Source organism: Lontra canadensis, unplaced genomic scaffold, assembly GCF_010015895.1.
Source record: "Lontra canadensis isolate GAN:19392208 unplaced genomic scaffold, GSC_riverotter_1.0 scaffold22, whole genome shotgun sequence".
NCBI classification, from domain to species: domain Eukaryota; kingdom Metazoa; phylum Chordata; class Mammalia; order Carnivora; family Mustelidae; genus Lontra; species Lontra canadensis.
The window spans coordinates 61,797-81,777 of NW_022631016.1; the positions used below are offsets into that span (position 1 = coordinate 61,797).

The 19,981-nt window shown below is 44.1% G+C and overlaps 1 protein-coding gene across 1 annotated transcript in view; it reads left to right on the forward strand.

Moving 5' to 3' along the window:
* PLEKHG4B (pleckstrin homology and RhoGEF domain containing G4B) overlaps positions 1 to 19,981 on the forward strand; it is an 80,536-nt gene that overhangs the window by 42,356 nt on the left and 18,199 nt on the right. Inside the window, 4 exon segments of the mRNA XM_032861809.1 lie at positions 242 to 335; positions 5,452 to 5,538; positions 19,322 to 19,438; positions 19,684 to 19,782. Of these exon segments, the coding sequence (XP_032717700.1) occupies positions 242 to 335; positions 5,452 to 5,538; positions 19,322 to 19,438; positions 19,684 to 19,782 (397 nt within the window).

Sequence of the window (19,981 nt, forward strand, 5' to 3'; positions counted from 1 at the left end):
AGCAGCCAGCTCCCCTTGTCTGGAGCGGCCGCCAGACACGACTGCCCCCAGCATGACCCCAGCTGCCCTGTCCACACCTGGTACGCAGCTCGGTGCCTCGGGAAGCAGCAGACTGATGTGTGTCAGGGACAGGGGGAGCCAAGGGCATCTGGGCGAGGGTGCATCTCACCTGGAGATGACGACCCACATCGTGGAAGAGATTTTACCCGCAGTGGCTAACACTGACTGTCTCTCCCCCCAGGAAGGAGGTGCGGGAGCTGGGGCTGGTCGTCGTGGTGGACGCTCGTGAGGGTCCAGCTGCCCCTGCTCTCTTCCAGGCTCTGGCAGTGCTGCAGGTGAGTCTGGGTGACTCCTGTCCTCAGGGCACCGAGCATCTCGGGGCTCCCTCATGACCCAGGAGCAGCTGAGCGCAGCCGTGCCAGGACTCACCCCCAGTGTGACTCTTGGGCTGAGCTGAGGGTCCCGAGCATGGCCGTGGAAGGTAGCAGAGGAAGAGCTGGGACCTGCACCCGTCCACCGTGCCTCCCCTCCACAGCAGTCCTTATCTGGTGCCTGACGAAATCAGCATGCAGCGGTTCACGCTGCGCCTCCTCAAACAGGGATGGAGCTGTGGGTGCCATGGGGAGGAGGGCCTGTGCGTGGGGCAGGTATGGACCTGCCCACCTCTGGGGTGAGGTCCAGGGAGGGTGTGGCAGGTTTGCGTCACCCTGGGAAGACCTGACCTGGATCTGGAGACGTGAGTAAAACCAAGAGGGAAGTGGGAGTCCCTGGAACAGGGAGGAAGGCACCACCGGGGATGCTCCAGGGACCCAGGGCCAGGTGGGCGTCTGAGAGGGTTTTCGCTCCCTCAGACATGTGTACACAGGGGCCTTCACAGGCTAAGCGCTGTGCTGGAGTCCGAGGTCCCCCTTTCCCCTCAGTGAACGCCTGTTCCCTCTGTTGGGTCTCTGCTAAAGGTGTCGGCATCCGTCACGGCTCCATCCAGGTTCCTACGTGTAGGGACGCCACGTGGAAGTTCTTTTGAGGAAGGACTCCGTGGTGCAGGTCGAGGCCCATCAGGACGGAAGTGCGGTCAATACACCGGAGAGCGGCACGTGGGGAAAGGAGAGAAGAGCCCCGGCAGGCAGGCCGTGCACGGGCCAGGGGCTGGGGGGGGCAGGTGGAGGTGGGGGCGCGGCGGCGGGACGGGCTGGCAGGAGCAGGCATCCCGGTCAGGGCACCTGGCAGGGGGCAGCTCCTGTCGGACGCGGAGGCCAAGGGACGGACTCCGAGGAGGAGGGGGCCGACCCAGCGGTGCCGTCGCGGCCCTCGGAGCGGCCCTCCGAGGGGAAGTCCGCGTTTCAGAGGCAGAACCAGGCTCTCAGCAGGAGGAAAGCCCGAGTTAGCACCTCTAACACGGCATGACAGGTTTGACCTGCCGAAACTCAGTTTCCATGGAACACCTGGAAGGCGCATAAACCCCTTAGTGCTCCTCTCCTGCTCTCAACCGGCCGCTGGGCTCGGACATCGGTCATCCGGTTTGATGTTCATATTCTGCGTGGGCTTTGAACGCCCACTGAGATTCTGGTTTCTCTTAACCACATGCAGTTTCATAGAGCAGCAAAGACAGAAGTTACCGGAAGCCTTCTGGGAAAGTAGGGGAAGACGGCTTTTCAGACAGATTCTGAAGGACGCTCTGCTTCAAGGAGGAAGGGCTGCGTGGGCGATGGCCGGGCTCCTCAGAGTCCTGTGACTGCGGAGGAATGTCTTCCATCTGGAGCCTGGTCACAGCGTCCACGGGGGGACAGAGGAGAAGGGCTGTTAGGGTCTCAGACGCACGCTCTCGGGAGCAGATGTTTGATCCGGCCATCGCACACCGGTCGGCTTGGCACCCTCGAAATAGCAGCTTGTGGAAACACGGAGAAAAACAACTTGTTTCTGCTTTCGAAGCTGAACTAAATTGTTGCTGTTGCTGAAGTGGTTTTGAAGCTGCCACCAGACTTGTGACCAAATTCTGGAAACCATTCCACCTGCCTTACGTGTCCGCTGGGAGCAGCGTGTGGCCATCAGCCGGGCTCAAGCATCCGCAGCTCCAGACCCTCCGGGCCGCGCCCCACGGACCCTGCCTTCAGGAGCAGCCCCTCCTCGGCCTCCCCCGGCCTCCCCGATGCTCTGCTCTCCTCGCTCCCGCCTTCAGCCCCGGGGGCGGCCGGTGGTGGGCAGGCTCCCTGCACTCCCTCCTCCCCAGACCCTTTGCCAGCCCCGGATGGCACTCCTGCCAGTCACCGTGGCCACTGCGGCCATTGCCGCCCTGGACAAGTTTCAGATGCGGGGGGAAGCCGGGAATGCAGTGACTCGCTGCTGGGCCCAGGACGAGGTGCTCCTGGGTTAGCAGGTGGTGCTGGTGCCTCGGGCTCCGCGGGCTCCTCACTGGGCCCCTCCGGTCTGTGGTCTGCACTGCATGGGCGGGGTGCGGGGAGGCCATGGAGGCCGGGCTGGGGCTGCTCTCCCAGTGCGGGGCTCGAGGACCACGGGCAGACACCCAGGCAGACGCACGACAATGTCCCACGTGGGGCTGGTGTGGAGGGTCAGGGTCACCACCGCCACCCCCCGACGAGCGCTCCGTGTGGCTCTGGCCTCCTGCGAGGTCACGTGGGGGCCAGGAAGAAAGCCGAGCCTGCAGCTGCCTGTAGGCTCCTCACCGGGCCGTGCTATGTGTGTCGTGTGCGGGACCAAGAGCAAACAGGTCACAGACCCGGGGCACTGAGGCACGTCTGCAGCTTTGCAGGAATTCCCAGGAGCCAGAGGACTGGGGTGGCCTCGACTTCTTGGGCATCCCATAAAAACTTGAAAATTAAGTGTCCAGCCCCAAAGAGTGACACCTGAGCCCTCCCTGTTGACGCACACGCTTAGCAGCCACTCATGCCACTCATGCGAGACCCCGGCCCACCACACGCGTGGCCCCCAAGCCCTGCAGCTGCCCACGGAACCACCTACCTTTTTCCTGGGTGAGAACACCCAGCCCTTCTGTTTCTTCGGGCTCCCCTTAAGTCCTGTGCCACTCGGGTCCCACGCGGTGGAATGAGCCCTGAGTAGGACGGTCCCTCTCTGCCACACTTCTCCCAGAGCAGAAGCTGGAGAGGCGTCTGCTGCATCTTTAAGTTTCTGTTGCAAGTGGATCTTCGAAGGAACGCCGGGAAATCCACTCTTCTCCCTCCTCCGCGTGCGATGTTCAGACTGCCCTGAGGTCTGGGGGCCCCTCCTTCAGGTGGTGGCCTCCCACCACCCCGGCTTTGGCTCAGGCAATACAGGAGCTGTAACCCAAGCCAGGTGACTGGAAATAAGCCGAATTTAAGGGTCATGCTTCCATTTTCAGTTTTATTTCTGAGGAATATACAGAAGTAGTGAAATTTTTCTGTACAGGGCAAAAAATAGAGTCTCCTAACTGCCTCCAGTGACGATACCTCAAATTTATTAAATCATTAAAGTTCCAATACATAAGATTTCCATCTTGAAAAGGAAATGATGGTTTTTTTCATTTCATGGTGGAAGAAAATGCTAAGAATTACTTATCCCTACCCCACTCACAGCACATAACTTCTACACGCTGATACGGACACTCGTCCTAAGGCACAAACTGTGTTCTCACCTGTCTGAAAATTCACACCCGTCTTCTCCACGGTAGCAACAAGTCCTAACAGTAAAAATCACTCAAGTAGGGATGTATGAGAAATACGAAACACTTCACAAAACCATGTAGTCTTAATTCATAATAACTGAAGAGTTGACCTAAACTGAGTGAGAGAAATAGAAAATGACTCAAATAAAAAAGCAGGAATGTTTTTTTCTATGGTTTTCTATGGCTTTTACTCATTGACTGAATGTTTATGACTCATGAAATGAATGTTTATGGAATGTCATTCACATGAAGCCACATAACAAAAATGTAAATAGATTAGATTAATTTAATACAAATTAAGTACTGGTTATTTTGGAGGCCTATCCAGTCAAATAGGGGATCGATATTGGGGGTTACCAAAAGTCTAAAGTCTGTTTATCCCTACAAGAAACTTAAAAAGTAAAGCTTTAGAAAATACGAGTGAAGACGCAAGCACTATGAAAATAAAATAATTTTATTGTTGAGTGATCAGACCTCAGTGTAATCTAGCAAACAGGAGCCAAGGAGGTTTGTTTAAAGTTAAAAAACATGTCCAAACAAAACAGGGTTGGAACCCCAGTACGGAACACATGCCTCATTCCGTGCACAAAAATCACAAGTGGGTCCCAGACCCATGTGCACTACTAAGAACCACCAGAAGGAAACAGGAGAAGGTCTTCAGGACCTTCGTCTGGCCAAGATGCCTCAGCTGTGACAGCAGCACCGTGACCCATAAAGAAAACTATGATACGGTAGACTTCATCAAAATTTTGAAAACTTTTCTTCAAAAGACACTATCACTAAAATGAAAATATAAGCCAGGAGTTGGGAGACAACGTATGCAAAACACAGATCTGATAAAGAATTTGTGTCTGAAATATACAAAATCCCAGAACTCGGCAACAAGGTAAACAACCCAGTGAAATACGGCCAAGATTTGAACACGCTTGACCCAAGAAGATATACGAACGGCAGAGAAGCATGTAAACGTATGTTCAACACCAGTAATCACTGGAGAAACACAACTTGTAACCAAAATGAGGTAACACACCAAACCTGCCAGTAGCGAGGGCTCGGTATTGCTCGTGGAAACGCAAATGGCGCAACCACTCCAGTTTCTTCAGAAGTTAGAACACACTTGCCACGAGACCCCGCAATCCTACCGCTAGATGTTTACCCAGGAGAAATGAAAACTTACCTTCACATGCAGTTTATAGGGGCTTTGTCTACGGTTGCCACAGACTGGAGACAAGCCAGACGTCCTCTAGCTGGCGAGTGGTGGGGGAGCTGTAACACCTGCGGGCCGGGGACTTCTTCCGTAGAAAGGAACGAACCAGGAGCTCCCACGGCTCGGCCGAGTGGCAGGTGCTCTGTGCTAAGTGAAAGCAGCCAGTGCTGCGTGAGGCCGTGTGTGTGATATCTGAACAAGGCAAACTTATGGACGCGGGAAACAGATCAGTAACTGCCAGAGGCCAGGGGGCTTGCCGGAGGAGCTTTGGGAAATTGGGGGCTGCTAAACTGCTGTATATGTCTTGACTGTGATGGTGGTTCCATGACTATAAGTTCTGTCAAAATTTAGAGAACTCTATATTTGAGGGGGTGAATTTTATTATCTATAAATTATAACCAACAAACTTGATCACTAAAAATTTATAAGGTCAAATAATGTCCATTTAGAGCAAAGGCAGTTACATTTTATACCTTCTAGGTACTTGGGGAAAATATCAAAGCAGAAGTAGCAGCCATCAAGTTAGACAATTTCATGAAATCAGTTAAATATTACAAAGCTAATCAGTATTTCTTTCTTATTTCAGAGCACATCTCCTCCCATAATTCATAGTATTGTGCTGTTGGTGAATAAAGAATCGGGATTTAGGCCTGACAAGGATGGAACAATTCAGGTAGTGGCTTTAGACCCTCAGGATTAGATATGACTCTGGGTGATACATAAACTTAAGTGTTAGGACACGTAGATGAGATAAAACATACTAAAAACTTTATGTGAATTCGGGCTGCATCCGTATAAGTAAGAGCCTGAAAACCCATCACTGGTCCCTTCAGTTTCTGCAGGGCCCTAAAGAGTGTGATAACAGAAAACTTGTAAAAATCTGATTTTTCTTCTCCACCTCATTTGTTTTCTCTCCTCTTCTTGCTTCTTTCTCTTTTATCTAAAAACGATTTTGCCTTCATTCTTAAAGGTTTTTTTGCTGGATCCAGAATTCTGGCTTACAGAAGGCCTTCGTTTGTCTTCCCAGCCCTTTAAAGGTGTCTTCTGTTGTCTTCTGGTCTCCACAGTTTCTGATGAAAATTTTGTTGTAATTCACATAATTGTTCATCTGTAGAAAATGTGTCATTTTTCTTTGGTTACTTCCAAGATTTTCTCTTTCTTTTCACCAAATTGAAAGGAATGTGACTAGGCATGGTTTTCTTTATCTTTATCCTCTTAGGTTGGGCTGAACTTGAATGTTTAAATTTATGTCTATCACCAAATTCAGGAAGTTTTCATTTATTATTTCTTGAAATTTTTTATTCTGCCTCATTCTCTCCCCTTGTTGTAGGATTTTGATTACACACACTGATGTTGCCCCATAGGTCTTTTTTTGTTCTTCACTCTTTATTGCACTTTTACTTTTTGGAATTTCAAGAAGTGATAGTCTAGATGTTTTCTTTCTCTTTCTTTCTTTTCAAAAGCAACTTTACTGAGACATAGTTCATGTCCCATACAAATCATTTATCAAACCGTTGTCAATGATTTTTAATATATGCATGGAATTATGCAACTCTTCCCACAATCTAATTTTATCTATTTTTAGTTTTTCCCAGTGCTCATCCCAAGTGCCCTAACCATTCCCCATCCAGCCCACCGTCCACCCACCTTCCACCAGCGACCCTCAGTGTGTTCTCTGTTGCTAAGAGTCTCTTATGGTTTGGGTCCCTCTCTCTGTTTCTCCCACTTGCCCTATGTTCATCTTAAATTCCAGAAATGAGTGAAATCATGTGGTATTTGTCTTTCTCGGATTTAATGTGCTCCATCCACATGATTGCAGATGGCAGGCGGCCAGATCTCATGGCAAGGTCTCATGGTTTTTGGGTGTTGTACATAAGTGATGAATCACTAAATTCTCTTTCTGACGGCTACATAGGATTCCACTGCATGCAAGCAGCACACCTTCTTTTTGCGTTCCTCTGTTGATGGACACCTGGGCTCTTTCCACAGTTTGCTGTTGATAACACCACTACAAGCATCCAAGGTGTATGTATCCCTTTGAATTGGGGTTTTCGTGTCCCGTTGGGTAAATACCCAGTAGTGCAGCTGCTGGGTGGGAGGGCAGTTGTACTTTTAACCATCTGAGGAACCTCCGCAGAGTTCTCCAGAGTGGCTGCACTCCCACCCATGGTCCAAGAGGGCTGCCCTTTCTCCACATGCTCACCAGCACGCGTCGTCTCTGGTGGTGTCGGCCGCTCTGTCAGGTGCGATGGGACCGGCGGGTCGGAACTGATGTTGAGCATCTCTTGGCCGCTGGGATGTCTTCTTTGAAAAAATGTCTGTCTGTCACTTCTGCCCACTTTTCAATTGGATTTTTCTTGGAGGGAGGATGTTGAGTTTTAGAAGTTCTTTACATATTTTGGATACAAACCCTTTAATCAAAGATGTTATTTGCAAATATCTTCTACTCCATAGCTGCCTTTTAGTTTTGTTGGTTGTTTCCTTCCCTGTGCAGAAGGTTTTATTTTGGTGAAGACTTGATAATTTATATTAGGTTTTGTTTCCCTTGCCTCAGGAGACAGATCTAGAAACAGGTTGTGATGGCCGATGTCAGAGAAATTATCCCCCGTGCTCTCTTCTAGGATTTTTATGGTTTCAGGTCTCACATTTAGGTCTTTGTTTTTGAGGCTAGGTTTGTGTGTGGTGAAAGAAAGCAGTCCAGTTCATTCTTCTGCATGTGGCTGTCCAGTTTTCCCAACACTGTTTGTTGAAGAGACCGTCTTTTTTCCATTAACATTCTTTCCTGCTCTGAAGAAGATTAGTTGACCTTATAGTTGTGGGTCCATTTCTGGGTTTTCTATTCTGTTCCATTTAGCCCATGTTTCCATTTTTGTACCAGTACCATACTGTTTTGATTACTACAGCTTTGTGATATAACTTGAAGTCCAGAATTATGACACTTCCAGCTTCGTTTTTCTTTTTCGAAGTTGCTTTGGCTATTAGGGGTCTTCTGTGGTTCCATACGATTTTTTTTAATTTTTTTCTAATTTTTTATTTTTTTATTAACCTATAATGTATTATTAGCCCCAGGGGTACAGGTCTGTGAACCGTCAGGCTTACACACTTCACAGCACTCACCATAGCACATACCTTCCCCAATGTCCGTCACCCCACCACCCTCTCCCTACCCCCCTCCCCCCAGCAACCCTCAGTTTGTTTTGTGAGATTAAAAGTCTCTTATGGTTTGTCTCCCTCCCGATCCCATCTTGTTTCATTTATTCCTTTCCTACCCCCCAAGCCCCCCACATTGCCTCTCAACTTCCTCATATCATATTCCTCATATAATAATTGTCTTTCTCTGATGGACTTATTTCACTCAGCATAATACACTCTAGTTCCATCCATGTCATCGCAAATGGCAAGATTTCATTTTTCTTTTGATGGCTGCATAGTATTTAAGTGTATATATATACCACATCTTCTTTATCCATTCGTCTGTTGATGGACATCTAGGTTCTTTCCATAGTTTGGCTATTGTAGACATTGCTGCTATAAACATTCGGGTGCACATGCCCCTTCAGATCACTACATTTGTATCTTTAGGGTAAATACCCAGTAGTACGATTGCTGGGTCGTAGGGTAGCTCTATTTTCAACTTTTTGAGGAACCTCCATGCTGTTTTCCACAGTGGCTGCACCAGCTTGCATTCCCACCAACAGTGTAGGAGGTTCCCCTTTCTCTGCATCCTCGCCAGCATCTGTCATTTCCTGACTTGTTAATTTTAGCCATTCTGACTGGTGTGAGGTGGGATCTCATTGTGGTTTTGATTTGTATTTCCCTGATGCTGAGTGACGTGGAGCACTTTTTCATGTATCTGTTGGCCATCTGGATGTCTTCTTTGCAGAAATGTCTGTTCATGTCCTCTGCCCATTTCTGGATTGGATTATTTGTTCTTTGGGTGTTGAGTTTGCTAAGCTCTTTATAGATTTTGGATACTAGCCCTTTATCTGATATGTTGTTTGCAAGTATCATCTCCCATTCTGTCAGTTGTCTTTTGGTTTTGTTAACTGTTTCCTTTGCTGTGCAAAACCTTTTGATCTTGATGAAGTCCCAGTAGTTCACTTTTGCCCTTGCTTCCCTTGCCTTTGGCGATGTTTCTAGGAAGACGTTGCCGAGGCTGAGGTCAAAGAGGTTGCTGCCTGTGTTCTCCTCAAGGATTCCTTTCTCACATTGGTCTCCAGAGGTCCTTCAACCATTTTGAGTCTATTTTCATATGTGGTGTAAGGAAATGGTCCAGTTTCATTTTTCTGCATGTGGCTGTCCAATTTTCCCAACACCATTTGTTGAAGTGACTGTCTTTTTTCCATTGGACATTCTTTCCTGCTTTGTCAAAGATTAGTTGACCATAGAGTTGAGGGTCTATTTCTGGGCTTTCTATTCTGTTCCATTGATCTATGTGTCTGTGTGCCAGTACCATACCGTCTTGATGATGACAGCTTTGCAATAGAGCTTGAAGTCTGGAATTGTGATGCCACCAACTTTGGCTTTCTTTTTCAACATTCCTCTGGCTATTCGAGGTCTTTTCTGGTTCCATGTAAATTTTAGGATTATTTATTCCATTTCTTTGAAAAAAATGGATGGGATTTTGATAGGTATTGCATTAAACGTGTAGATTGCTTTAGGTAGCATAGACATTTTCACAATATTTGTTCTTCCAATCCATGAGCATGGAATGTTTTTCCATTTCTTTGTGTCTTCCTCAATTTCTTTCTTGAGTACTTTATAGTTTTCTGAGTACAGATTCTTTGCCTCTTTGGTTAGGTTTATTCCTAGGTTATCTTATGGTTTTGGGTGCAATTATAAGTAGGATTGACTCCTTAATTTCTCTTTCTTCTGTCTTGTTTTTGGTGGATAGAAATGCAACTGATTTCTGTGCATTGATTTTATATCCTGACACTTTACTGAATTCCTATACAAGTTCTAGCAGATTTGGAGTGGAGTCTTTTGGGTTTTCCACATAAAGTATCATATCATCTGCAAAGAGGAATAGTTTGACTTCTTCTTTGATGATTTGGATGCCTTTAATTTCTATTTGTTGTCTGATTGCTGAGGCTAGGACTTCTAGTACTATGTTGACTAGCAGTGGTGATAACGGACATCCCTGCCGTGTTCCTGACCTTAGGGGGAAGCTCTCAGTTTTTCTCCATTGAGAATGATATTCATGGTGGGTTTTTCATAGATGGCTTTGACGATATTGAGGTATGTATGTACCTCTATCCCTACACTTTGAAGAGTTTTGATCAAGAAAGGGTGCTGTAGGGGCGCCTGGGTGGTTCAGTGGGTTAAGCCGCTGCCTTCAGCTCAGGTCATGATCTCAGGGTCCTGGGATCGAGTCCCACATCAGGCTTTCTGCTCAGCGGGGAGCCTGCTTCCCTTCCTCTATCTCTGCCTGCCTCTCTGCCTACTTGTGATCTCTCTCTGGCAAATAAATAAATAAAATCTAAAAAAAAAAAGATTTTATAAAAAAAAAAAAAAGAAAGGGTGCTGTACTTTGTCAAATGGTTTTTCAGCATCTTTTGAGAGTATCATATGCTTCTTGTTCTTTCTTTTATTAATGTTTTGTGTCACATTGATTGATTTGCGGTTGTTGAACCAAACTTGCAGCCCTGGAATAAATCCCACTTGGTCGTGGTGAATAATCCTTTTAAAGTACTGTTGGATCCTATTGGCTAGTATTTTGGTGAGAATTTTCGCATCTGTGTTCATCAAGGGTATTGGTCTGTAATTGTCTTTTTTGATGGGATCTTTGTTTGGTTTTGGGATCAAGATAATGCTGGCCTCATCAAATGAGTTTGGAAGTTTTCCTTCCATTTCTATTTTTTGGAACAGTTTCAGGAGAATAGGAATTAATTCTTCTTTAAATGTTTGGTAGAATTCCCCTGTGAAGGCGTCTGCTCCTGGGCTCTTGTTTGTTGGCAGATTTTTGATGACTGTTTCAATCTCCTTAATGGTTTTCTATTTCTTCCTGATTCAGTTGTGGTGTTTACACGTCTCTAGGAATGCATCCATTTCTTCCAGATTGTCAAATTTGCTGGTGTATAGTTGCTCAAAATATGTCCTTATAATTGTTTGTATTTCTTTGGTGTTGGTTGTGATCTCTCCTCTTTCATTCATGATTTGTTTATTTGGGTCCTTTCTCTTTTCTTTTGGATAAGTCCGGCCAGGGGTTTATCAACCTTATTAATTCTCTCAAGGAACCAGCTCCTAGTTTCATTGATTTGTTCTATTTTTGTTTGTTTGTTTCTATTTCATTGATTTCTGCTCTGATCTTTATTATCTCTCTTCTCCTGCTGGGTTTAGGCTTTCTTTGTTGTTCTTTCTCCAGCTCCTTTAGGTGTAGGGTTAGGTTGTGTATTTAAGACCTTTCTTGTTTCTAGAGGAAGGCTTGTATTGCTATATACTTTCCTCTCAGGACCGCCTTTGTGGTGTCCCACAGGTTTTAAACCATTGTGTTTTCATTATCATTTGTCTCCATGAATTTTTTCAATTCTTCTTCAGTTTCCTGGTTGACCCATTCATTCTTTAGAAGGATGCTTTTTAGCCTCCATGTATTTGGGTTATTTCCAAAATTCCTCTTGTGAATGCTCTTCAGAGCATTGTGGTCTGAAAATATGCAGGGAATGATCCCAGTCTTTTGGTACTGGTTGGGACCTGATTTGTGACCCAGGATATGATCTATTCTGGAGGATGTTCCATGGGCACTAGAGAAGAATGTGTATTCTGTTGCTTTGGGATGGAATGTTCTGAATAGATCTGTGATGTCCATCTGGTCCAGTGTATCATTTAAGGCCTTTATTTCCTTGTTGATCTTTTGCTTGGATGATCTATCCATTTCAGTGAAGGGAGTGTTAAAGTCCCCTACTATTATTTTATTATTGTCGATGTGTTTCTTTGATTGTGTTATTAATTGGTTTATATAGTTGGCTGCTCCCATGTTAGGGGCATAGATATTTAAAATAGTTAGATCTTCTTGTTGGACAGACCCCTTGAGTATGATATAGTGTCCTTCCTCATCTCTTATTATAGTCTTTGAAAATCTAATGTATCTGACGTAAGGATTGCCACTCCAGCTTTCTTTTGCTGTCCATTAGCAAGGTAAATCGTTTTCCACCCCCTCACTCTAAATCTGGAGGTGTCTTTGGGTCTAAAATTAGTTTCCTGTAGACAGCATATTGATGGGTTTTGTTTTTTTATCTGATAACCTGTGTCTTTTGATTGAGGCATTTAGCCCATTTACATTCGGGGTAACTATTGAGAGATATGAATTCAGTGCCATTGTATTGCCTGTAAGGTGACTGTTACTGTATGGTGTCTCTGTTCGTTTCTGGTCTACTATTTTTAGACTCTCTCTTTGCTTAGAGGACCCCTTTCAATATTTCATGTAGAGCTGGTTTGGTGTTTACAAATTCTTTTAGTTTTTGTTTGTCCTGGAAGCTTTTTATCTCTCCTTCTATTTTCAATGATAGCCTAGCTGGATATAGTATTCTTGGCTGCATGTTTTTCTCAGTTAGTACTCTGAATATATCATGCCAGTTCTTTGTGACCTGCTAGGTCTCTGTGGATAAGTCTGCTGCCAATCTAATATTTTCACCATTGTATGTTACAGACTTCTTGTCCGGGCTGCTTTCAGGGTTTTCTCTTTGTCACTAAGACTTGCAAGTTTTACTATTAGATGATGGGGTGTGGACCTATTATTGATTTTGAGGGGTTCTCTCTGCCTCCTGGATTTTGATGCTTGTTCCTTTTGCCATATTAGGGAAATTCTCTATAATAATCCACCCCAATATACTTTCTGCTCCCCTCTCTCTTCTTCTTCTGGAATCCCAATTATTCTAATGCTGTTTTGTCTTATGGTATCACTTACCTCTCAAATTCTCCCCTCATGGTCCAATAGTTGTTTGTCTCTCTTCTGCTCAGCTTCTTTATTCTGCATCATTTGGTTTTCTATATCACTAATTCTCTCTTCTGTCTCATTTATCCTAGCAATAAGAGCCTCCATTTTTTTATTGCACCTCATTAATAAGCTTTTTTGATTTCAGCTTCGTTAGATTTTAGTTCTTTTATTTCTCCAGAAAGGGCTTTTATTTCTCCAGACAGCATTTCTCTAATATCTTCCATGCCTTTTTCAAGCCCGGCTAGCACCTTGTGAATTGTCATTCTGAACTCTAGATCTGACATATTACCAATGTCCGTATTGATTAGGTCCCTAGCCTTCAGTACTGCTTCTTATTCTTTTTTTTTGTGGTGAGTTTTTCCACCTTGTCATTTTATCCAGATAGGAATATATGAAGGAGAGAATAAAATACTAAACAGGTGGCAAAGACCCCAGAAAAAAATGTGTATTAACAAAATCAGAAGAGACCCCAAATTGTGGGGTAAAGAAAGGGGGTAAAAAGAAGTTCCAAAAAAATTCAAGAAAAATAAAGAAAATATATATATTAGACTGGTGAATAGAACAGAGCCACCCACTTAATTTTGGGAGTATTTTGGTCTCTTAAAATAAACTACCTCCCAAAATTTTAAAGAAAGAAAAACCTTTATACATGTGTATATATATATATATGTGTGTGTGTGTGTACACAAATAAGGGTAAACACAATGAAGGGATGGAATATGGCTGTAAAGATGAAAATTTTTAAAAAATTCTTAAAAAGGAGTTGATAATTTGGTTGGGAAAAGAAAGAAAAAGAAAGTGGAGACAATTTGCTCAGGCTGGAGACTAGAACAAAGCCCTGTGATAGATTTAGGGTATATTTTGATCTATTAGAAGTTGTATCCCAAAATTTTTTAGAAGAAAAAACCCTATGTGTATACAAAAAATAGTTAGATACAATGAAGGGTAAAATATGACTCTAATAATGAAAGTTCTAAAAGATTTTTTTAATGAAAGGTATTGTTAAGATAAACTAGTTAAAAAGCATTAAAAGAGGAAAGAGTAAAAGTTTAAAAAATTAGAATAAGAAAAAAATAAAATTAAAACAAATTAACTTTGCAAGACTAAAGAATCATGGGGAGAAAGCCATGAATTCCATGCTTTGCTTTCTCCTCCTCTGGAATTCCGCTGTTCTCCTGTTGAACTTGGTCTTGGCTGGATTTCTTGTTAATCTTCTGGGGGAGGGGCCTGTTGTAGTGATTCTCAGGTGTCTTTGCCTGAGGCAGAATTGCACCTCCTTACCAGGGGCTGGGCTAAGTAATCTGCTCGGGTTCGCTTTCGGGAGCTTTTGTTCCCTGAGCGCTTTCCATAGAGTTCTGGAGGACGGGAATGAAGATGGTGGCCTCCCAAGCTCTGGCCTGGAGGAGCCGAGAGCTCAGGGCCCCACTCCTCATTGCGCCCTCGGAGAAAAGCTGTCAATCCCTCCTGTCTCCCTGGCCTCCAGATTCGTGCTGAGCTCATCTGGCCTGTGACCAAGTGTCTCTGTCTCTGGCTCACAGCCCCGCCTGGAATCTCAAAGCCCAGCAGATCCCTACCGCTCTTCCAACGGGGTCTCCCTGGATCTGCCACTTGCAGGGTTCCTGCTCAAAGAGCATTGGCCCGACTGTGCCTCAGATTACAGTTTAAGGTAACCCCGAGCTGAGAGCTCACTCCTCAGCTCTGTCTCTGTAGCCGGCTTCCCTGCTCTGATACCTGTGAGCCATGCCACACTCAAACACCCCTGATCCTTCTGTGACCCCATGGGACCAGAGACCATGCTGTCCCCGTGTGGGCTTCACTCTGGCTAGCCTCTGGAGCGATGTCCCTCAGTGGAGCAGACTTTTAAAGGTTCTGATTTTGTGATCCATTGCTCCACTGCTTGCTGGGAGCCAACCCCTCCCCACGCGGTCTATCTTCCTGTGGCTTTGGATTCACTTCTCCGCCCATCCTGCCTTCCCAAAAGTGGTCGACTTTCTGTTTCTAGAATTGCTGTTCTTCTTCTCTTCAATCTCCTGTTGGATTTGTAGGTGTTCACAATGGTTTGATAAACTATCTAGCTGATCTCCTGTGACCTGATGTCGTCTCAGCCTGCTACTCTTCCGCCATGTTGACTTCTCCCAGTTCTGTACGATTTTATGATTCTTTGTTCTAGTTCCGTGAAGAATGCTGGTGCTGTCTGGATAGAGATTGTATTAAATATGTAGTTCGCTTTGGGTAGCAGGGACATTTTAATGATATTTGTTTTTCCAATCCATGAGCATAGAATGTCTTTCCATTTCTTTGTGTCATCTTTAATTTCTTTCATCCATGTTTTACAGTTTTCAGAGTACAGGTCTTTTACCTCCTTGGTTAAGTTTATCCTTAAGTGTCCTATTACTTTCGATGCAATTGTGAATGGGATTGATTCCTTAATTTCTCCTTCTGCTACTTCATTATTTATGTATAGAAATACAAGATTTCAGTACATTGATTTTGTATCCTGTGACTTTACTGAACTTGTCTATCAGTTCTAGCAGTTTTTTGATGGAGTCTTTTGGGTTTTCTGTATAGAGTATCATGTCATCTGCAAATAGTGAGAGTTTGACTCCTTCCTTGCTGATTTGGATGCCTTTCATCACTTTCTGTTGTCTGACTGCTGTGGCTAGGACTTCCAGATGATGTTGAATTACAGTGGCGAGACAGGACATCCCTGTCTTCTTCCTCACTGTAGAGGAAAAGCTCTCAGTTCTTCCCCATTGAGGATGATGTTAACTGTGGGTTTCTCATATATGGCCTTTATTATATTGAGGTGTGTTCTCTCTAAACCTACTTTGTGGAAAAATTTATCATGAATGGATGTTGTACTTTGTCAGATGCTTTTTCTGCTTCTATCGATCACATAGTTCTTATCCTTTCTCTTATTGATGTGCTATCTCACACTGATTGATTTGCAAATAATGAACCATTCTTTATATTGAATAAATCCCACTTGATCGTGGTGAATGATTTTTTAATGTGTTGTTGGGTTCAGTTTGCTAGTACTTTTTTAAGAATTATTGCATCCATGTTCATCAGGGATATTGGCCTGTAGTTCTCTTTTTTAGTGGGGTCTATATCTGGTTTTGGTATCAGGGTAATACTGGCCTCTCGGAATGGGATTTGGAAGTTTTCTGCCCTTTTTTAATTTTTGAAATAATTTGGAAAGAATAGGTATTAACTCTTCTTTAAATCCCTGTAGAATTCACCTGTGTAGCCATCTGGACCTGGACTTTTGTTTGTTGGGAGATTTTTGTTACTGGTTCAATTTCTTTGCTGGTTATGGGTCTGTTCAAATTTTCTATTTCTTCCTGTTTCAGTTTTGGTAGGTTTGGTAGGTTTTTAAGAATTTATCCATTTCTTCTAGGTTGTTAATTTGTTGCCATATAGTTTTTCATAATATTCTCTTATAATTGTGGTTTTGTGTGGTTTGTTGTTATTTTTCCTCTCTCGTTTGTGCTTTTATTTTTTGGGTTCCTTTTTCTCTCTCTTTTTATGAGTCTGACTAGGGATTTATCAATTTTATTGATTTTTTTCCAAAGAACCAGCTCGTGGTTTCCTTGATCTGTTTCACTGTTTGGTTTGTTTCTGTATCATTTATTTTTGCCTGTGTCTGTATCATTGCCATTCTCCGCTGGCTTTAGGCTTCGTTTGTTGTTCCTTTTCTAGCTTTTTCAGGTGTAAGCTTAGGTCATATATTTGAGATATTTTTTGCTTCTTGAGGAGGCCTGCATAGCTATATGCTTCCCTCTTAGAACCACTTTTGCTGCATCCCAAAGGTTTTGGACCATAATGACTTCATTTTCATTTGTTTCTATGTATTTTTTAATTTCTTCTTTGATTTCCTAGTTTACCCATTCATTGCTTAGTAGAATGTTCTTTAACCTCCATGTATCTGTGGTCTTTCCAGACTTTTTCTCATGATTGACTTCATGTTTCATAATGTTGTGGTCAGAAAATACACATAGTGTGATATCGATCTTTTGGTACTTGTTGAGGACTGATTTGTGACCCAGTATGTGATCTTTTCTGGAGAATATCCCATGTGTACTCAAAAAGTATGTGCATTCTGCTGCTTTAGGATGAAATGTTCTAAATATATCTCTTAAGCCCATCTGCTCCCATGTGTCATTCAAGCCATTTGTTGTTCCTTGTTGATTTCTGCTTAGATGAGCTGTCCGTTGCTACCAGTGGGCTGCTAAAGTCCCCCTACTATTATTGGGTCATTATCAATGAGTTCCTTTATGTTTGTTTTTAATTATTGTATATGTTTAGCTGCTTCCAAGTTGGGGGTATAAATATATACAGTGTTGGGTCTTCTGATCTTCTGGTTGCATTGTCCCCTTTATTAAGATACAGCACCCTTCTTCATCTCGTGTTATAGTCTCTAGTTCAAAATCTAGTTTGTCCAATTTAAGTCTGGCTACCCTGGCTTTTTTTTTGATGTCCATTAGCGTGCTAGATGATTCTCCACCCCCTCACTTTCAATCTGGAGATGTCTTTAGGCCTAAAATGAGTCTCTTCTAGACAACATATAGATAGGTCTTGTTTGTGGGTTGTTTTTTTTTTAATCCATTCTGACACCCTACATTTTTCGGTTGGAGCATTTAGTCCATTTACATTCAGAGTGTATTATTGATTGATTATTGGTAAGTATGAATTTAGAACTATTGTATTACTTGTAAAGTTGTTGGATCTAGAGATTTTCTCTTTCTTCTCTTGTCTTTGTTGCCTTTGGTCCCTCCCACTCAGAGTCCCCTTTAATATTTCTTGCAGGACTGGTTTAGTGGTCATGAACTCCTTTAGTTTTTGTTTGCCTGGGAAATTTTTTTATCTCTCCTTCTATTCTGAATGACAGCCCTACTGGATAAAGTACTTTTGGCTGCATATTTTTCCCATTCAGCGTGTGAAATACATCATGCCACTTTTTTCCTGGCCTGCCAGGTTTCTTTGGATAGACCTGCTGCTAACATGATTTGTCTTCCCTTGTGATTTAGGGACTTCTTTTCTCTTGCTGCTCTCAGGATTCTTTCCTTCCTTATTTCTGCATTTTACATAAATAGAGTATGGTCTGTCCCACTAGTTGTGTGGTTTGTTCTCTCAGTCCTTAGGTTGATATCCTGGGTTTTCAAAATGATTTGATAATTATCTAGCTGTGTTCGAGGGATGAGGTAAGCATAAGGTCATCCCATTCCTTTGCCATCTTAACTCCTCCCCAAGTGATCTTGCCCCAGAGGTCTTTGAGAAGCACTTTTTTTCCCACTTATTTTCTCCCTCTTCTTCAGATAAGATTGTTTCTAACACTCTATCTTCAAGGTTACTGACTCCATACTCTATTCATTTCCATTAAGCTATGAAGCCCTTCTAGTGACATTGTTTAGTTCAGATATTATATTTTTCAGCTATAAACATCCAGTGGGTTTAAACATATTTTCTCTGTCTCTGCTAAGATTTCCTATTCTCTCAATAATTGCAAGCATTTTTCCTTTACATCATCGAGCATAGTTATGACCACTACTTTAAGGTCCTTGTCTAATAATTCCAACATCCAGCTCTTTTCTGGGTTGACCTCTGTTGACTGTCATGTCCCTTGAGAATGCATCACATGTTCCTGATTCCTCACATGTCTGGCAATTTTGGATTGTATTCTGGACATGTGAACATTCTGTTGAATAATGTTGAACTTGCTGACTGTGGATTCTGTCATAGACGTCCATGGCAGACTGTTTTGAAATGCATGTAACTTGGTTGGACTCTAACTGAAAACTGTCCCCTGTGTAGGTCTAGTTCAGTTCTTTTTGCCTTTAGCTACCCAGAGTCTTCTTATGCATACATGGTTCATGGTCAGTGGGAGTCCTGGGCACAGTTTACACATAACTGGAGCTCCCTTTCTCCCTTGTAGGATTTAATGTCTGCATTCCATCCCAGCTCTGTTTTCTGGTTCTTCAGGCCAGAAAGATGCCTGTTTCTGTCAGAGCCTCAGTCAATCCAGTCTCCCATGTTGGCATCCTGCCTTCAGGCCAAAGCCATGCAAATGGAGAGCTCACCCCCTGCCACTCCCTTCATCCATCTTTCAGCAGCCCTCCTCAGTGAGTCGGACCTTGTTTGCCACTCTACAGCATCTCAGGTTGTCTGGGAAGGACCAGCTCTGCCATCTCAGAGTCGCTTCATTCATTCTTCTCCTTCCCTTCCCCCCCCATCATCTTGCCTTCTCTTAATTTTCAAGTTTTCCCTTTTTTTGGGGGGGGGGTTCTTATTTGGAATCTTTCTGTCATTTCTCTTTGCTACCTTTTTCTTTCATCTCTCCATACCTTCATTCCTGGACCCAACTACATTCAGCCCATTAATGCCACCAGCAAAGCAGGGTCACTGGACCCTAAACCTGCCTCTCAATCCTGTCGGTGGTAGTCTTCCCCAGAGTGAGCTATCACAGTGGTCCTTCTGATGAATGCATCTGTGGCTATAACCAGTGACTGCTTCTCCTTGGCAGTGTGAGGTAGTGGGCTCCCTGAAGGCCTTGCACAAGCTGGTTGACAGCTCACAGCTGACCGCAGACCTTGATGGCTCCTTTCCCTACAGCCACAGTGCCTGGATCTGCTTCCGTAGGGTAAGGTCACAGCCACAGCACCTGCCAGTATCCTGGACTTCTCCTCATGCAAATGTTTTCACTCACACCTGAAACAGGTGGCCCTACCCCATGTGTTGTGCCCACCACGCTGCACTCACGGGCTGTGGAGAGCCACACTGTGGCGGGCTTGGAAGTCCCGCAAGGGGCAGGGAGGGTGCTGCCCCCAGTGCTTCTGTGGACGCTAACACTGTGTCTGTCCTCTCCTGCTGCTCCCACCACAATAGAAGCTGGAGCCTTTCACCACAAATTGCGAGGATGCCATTGTTTTCCTACAGAAATCAGTCCTCTCCCTGAATACCCCCCGGACCCTGAGCACAGCACAGGTTAGTTCTCCTGGATTTTATTTTATTTCACAAGCAGGGTGGGACCATCAAGGTTTAGCCAAATCTATTATCCAGAGCAGGGATTTTCAAGCCTTTTTAAACTTGTAAATTCCTTTCAATTTGCAAAGGACTTCCAAAAGACCACTTCTTCCCATCACAAAAAAAAAAAAAAAAAAAAAAAAAAAAAAAAAAAAAAAAA